This window comes from Penaeus monodon, chromosome 14 (assembly GCF_015228065.2).
Source record: "Penaeus monodon isolate SGIC_2016 chromosome 14, NSTDA_Pmon_1, whole genome shotgun sequence".
Taxonomy (NCBI): domain Eukaryota; kingdom Metazoa; phylum Arthropoda; class Malacostraca; order Decapoda; family Penaeidae; genus Penaeus; species Penaeus monodon.
In genome coordinates this window covers 39,235,474-39,240,473 of record NC_051399.1, presented here as the reverse complement: position 1 = coordinate 39,240,473, position 5,000 = coordinate 39,235,474, and the positions used below count along the sequence as shown (strand labels likewise).

Here is a 5,000-nt window from a genome sequence, read left to right as displayed (position 1 = left end):
CATTCTCATGCACCCTTTTCTTCAACATTTCCAAAAGAAATGACAAATCTTGCATCATCCATTCATTCATTCTCATGCATATTTTTTTAACCAACATTTCCAAAAGAAATTACAAATTTTGCACCATCCATCCATGCATTCTTACTCACGCTGTCTTTACAAACGTTTAAAAAGGAAATGACAATTCTTGCATCATCTATTCATTCATTCTCCTGCATACTTTTTTTACCAGCATTTCCAAAAGAAATAACAAATCTTGCATCATCTATTCATGCATTCTCAAGCATACCTTTTTTTTCACCCGCATTTTCACCACCAGACTTACTGACCTCGTGTTCGACTGACTGCTCGTTCCACAGCGGCTGTGATGAAGCGGCGGCGAGCTGAAGGCACATCGCCACTGATAGCAGAAGGGCGTAGGCAGTCCGACACATCACTGGATAAAGGGAGGAGGAGGCGGTCGGAGTGAAATTAAATGGAAGAAATTCTTAAGCTTCGGGAGTTTCAGTGTGAGTTTGTTTCGATGCTAAGGGAAGGGGAGTGGGGGAGGCGAAAAGAGGAGGGGGAAGTTTTGAATTGAATTTGTTTCGTTATTTGGGGGGTGGGGGTGAAAGAGGGGAAGTTTCAATGGGTCTTTGGCTGTTGGGGAGAGAAGAGGGTGAAGTTTTTTTTATTAAATTTGTTTGGGTGTTGGAGAGGGGAGCAAAAGGGGTGGGGGTTGGGTGGGTGGGTGGTGGGGGGTCAATAAGTGTTTGGCTGTTGGGGAGGAGGAGAAAAGAGGGGGGGGGGGGTATGGGGAACTTTTCAATGTGACTTCGGTGGATAGTGAAAGGCGGAGGGGGGGGGGATTAGTGTGTGCAAAGGCGAGAAAGGAGAAGTTTTAACGTGACATTTTTTTTTTTTTTTTTTTTTTTTTGCTTGGGGAGGGAGATTACAGAGAAAGGAGTGGTTAATGGGTGTTTAATTGTTTTAATTAGTTGTCTGGCTGTTTCATACTGATATGATTAATAATTAATAATTAATATCTCATCGTTAATAATCAAAATATTAATTATAGTAGCAATAAAGAAAAATATAATTATACTTATAGATATAGCAATAACAGTAGTAGTAGTCGTAGTAGTAGTGGTAGTAGTAGTAGTAGTAGTAGTAGTAATTTTAGTGGTAGTTGCAGTAGTAATGATAATGACAACGATAATGATAGATATAATACTAATGATAATAAGATGATAATAATAATAACAATAATAATAAAAACAGTAATAATAATAATAATAATAATAATTATTATTATTATTATTATCATTATTATAATAATAATAATAATTAATAATAATAGTAATAATAATAATAATAATAATAATAATAACAATAATAATAATAATAATAATAATAATAAAAATAATAATAATAATAATAGTGATAATGATGATGGTAATAGCAATAGGGATTCTGATGATAATAATAATATTAGTAGTAACAGTAGTAAGATGATAATGATATCATGATGATAACAATAATCATGAATATATGAATAATAATTTAAAGATAGTAATAACTAAAATAGCAATGATAACTATAACTGTTTATATTTGTACGTGATTTTGTGTGTGTGTGTATGTGTGTGTGTGTGTGTGTGTGTGTGTGTGTGTGTGTGTGTGTGTGTGTGTGTGTGTGTGTGTGTGTGTGTGTGTGTTGTGTGTGTTTACACGTTGTGCAAGTTGCTATGTGCTTGTGCATGCAATCTACAGTATACATCACTGCAACGCTTGTAAGTCGGTCATGTTCAACTGACCTCATAAGAAACGCAAACAAACTGGGAAATATGATGAGGTTCCCATTCAATTAACCAAACATATTGCATCGGGCGTTTTCTGTAAACAAAAAAGTGATTAGATCTTTATCAACTTCCTGTTTGTGTTGTATTAACGGGTTTATTGAATTGATTCCATCTGCCTTTTTAAGGAGAAAAAAAATATTTAAATAGTATTTGCATATGAAGTTTACCCTACTGCCAAAATAATGATTGATTTTTTTTTATATATATACTGCCATCGTCATTACCCATAAAATTACATGGTCAGAGTATTCATAATATTAAAAACAACCATAATGGTAAAAGAATGAAAACAGATAACGACAAAATAAATATATATAAAACGCATGAAATAGTGATTATTATTTCGTAGACCAAATAATGGCTAGGGAATGGACCAGTATCATTTACACAGGAAACGATACCTTATCAAAAAGCATGATTTATTTATTATTATAAATATTTATTTATTTATTTGTTTGTTTATTTTTATTTATTTATTTATTTTTTATTGATATTTACACAAGAGAAATGTCAATGGACGACAGAATCAGAGTATCACAAGAGGTGACAGTTAAATATAACGAGCTTGTTCTATCATTATATCTCCTCGAACGCACCAGTTCATTTCTGTTATCCACGCTGTATAAAAAAAAAAGGATAAAACGTTCTTTTCTCTCTGATCTGTACTGCACCACACGTGGTATCTTGTCAACACAAAAAAACACGGAGAAAATATAATATTTTGTTGACACAGATACAACACCCACACTCATTGAGATCATGTGCCTAATGAGAAAAATACCCTCTGTTTACATTTTCAGTGTCTCGTTGCTGTGAGATTCATCCAGATGTATCATACCCAGCAGTTACATAGATGGGATAATAATATTCATTAAATCTTTCAGTGCATCTGATATTCTAGAATACGAAAGAGGAAACTGAATTCACGTTAAAAATAATAATAAATAAAATAATAATAATAATAACAATAATAATAACAATAATAATAATAATAATGACAATAATAATAATAATAATGGTTAACTATGGTTATTATTATCATGATTAGTATTTTTATTTTAATTATAATAATAATAATAATTATTATTATTATTGTTACTACTATTATGTCATTTTCCTTCTCATAATCATTAACATTCTCATTCTCATTATTATTATCATTATCACTGTTATTATTATTATCCTTATTATCACTATCATTATTATTATTATTGATATTATTATTTTATTTTATTATTATTATTATTATTATTATTATTTTATTATTATTATTATATAATTTTCCTTATCATAATCATTAACATAATTATTACTATCACGATCATCGTAATCATTATCATTATTATTACTATTATTATCATTACTAATATTACAGTAATTATTATTATTATCATCATCAATGTTATCATTATTATCGTCATTACGATAATCATTATTCTCATTGTTATTGTTATTCTCTCTTTTACCATTATTATTATCATCATTATCCTTGACAAATGACAATAATGATAATTACTGTTATCATCATCATTAACTGTATCATAGTTGTTTTTTTCTCACTAATTTTGATACCATTGCTGATCAGGAAACATTATTATTATCATCATTATTGATTTTATAATTCTCGTTAAGCAATGTCTTTGTTGCTATCATTATCGCAGCAATAATAATGATAAGAGAAAAAGAAAAATGTACAAATTTTAGCATATATATCAAGAAGTATAAATCCCAACGAATGAAGAAACCTGTTGTTGTTATCACTATCATCGTCATTATCATTATCACTATTATTATTGTTGTTATTATTACTCGTCTCATCATTTTATTGTTATGATCACTATTTTTTCATTATTCTTAGTGTATCCTTATTCTACAGTCACCCTTACCAGGTAATAGATTTATTTTTATCATTATTGTCTCATCATCATCATTATTATTCATTATTGTTGTTATTATGAACATGATTTTTGTTATTCTTAACAACGTATTGTGGGTATCACCATTATCATTATCAAAAATCTTAGTTTCATTATTAGCATGTTTATCATTGTTTATATCATCATTTTAATTGTTGTCATCGTTATTATCACTATGATTGTTATAATGATGATGATAATGATAATAACAATGATAATGGTATTAATAACAATAACGATAACGATAATATGAAGAAGAACAATGATAATGATAATAATAATAATAATGACAGCATTAATAAGTATTAGCATTACAATAATAATAATTATTATAATAATAATAATGATAACAATATTACAAATAATAATAATGATAATGATAATAATAATAATAATATCGATTATGATAATAATGATCACAATAATAGTAATAATTATGACAGTAGTAGTGGTAATAATTATGACGATAATAACAATAATGAAAATGACAAAATAAGGGTGAATAATAATAATAATAATAATAATAATAATAATAATAATAATAATAATAATAATAATAACAATAATAATAATAATAATAATAATAATAGTTATTATCATTATCATCATTATTATTTCCATGACATCATCTTTAGAATCAATGTCATCATTATTATTTCTATTATTCTATCATCATCATCATCATCACCATCATCATCATCATCATCATCATCATCATAGTCATCTTCATCATCACCATCATCATCATAAGCAGCAACAATGTCATCATTATTATTACTACTACTATTTTTATCATCATCTTCATCATCCTTGTTATCATTACTATTATTATCATTATTACTATTATAATTATCATTATCATTATCATTACTGGTATTATCATTATTGCTGTAGTTCTTGTTCTTATTATCATTATCATTATCATTATCTTTATCATCATTATTATTACTATTATCATTATCATTATTGTTGTTATGGTTATCGTCCTTATCATTATCATCATCGTCATAATTAACTTATTATCATTATTATGATTACTACTACTTTTGTTATTATTATTACTGTTATTATCTTTATTATCATTATCTTTATCATTATTATTGCAATCATTATTATTGTCATCGTTATCACCAATGTTTTTATTTTTCTTATTATTATTGTTGTTGCTTTTATCACTATCATTATCATCATTGCTATTGTCATACCATCATTAATTTTCTTGCTATTACCGTTTTATTATCATA

The 5,000-nt window shown here is 27.4% G+C and overlaps 1 protein-coding gene across 1 annotated transcript in view; it reads right to left on the bottom strand.

Annotated features, from left to right (window-relative positions):
- The window catches only part of LOC119581128, an 8,496-nt gene that overhangs the window by 1,667 nt on the left and 1,829 nt on the right, over positions 1-5,000 (bottom strand). Inside the window, exon 2 of the mRNA XM_037929472.1 lies at positions 330-436. Coding sequence (XP_037785400.1) covers positions 330-436 — 107 coding nt within the window. The remainder of the gene's footprint in view (positions 1-329; positions 437-5,000) is intronic.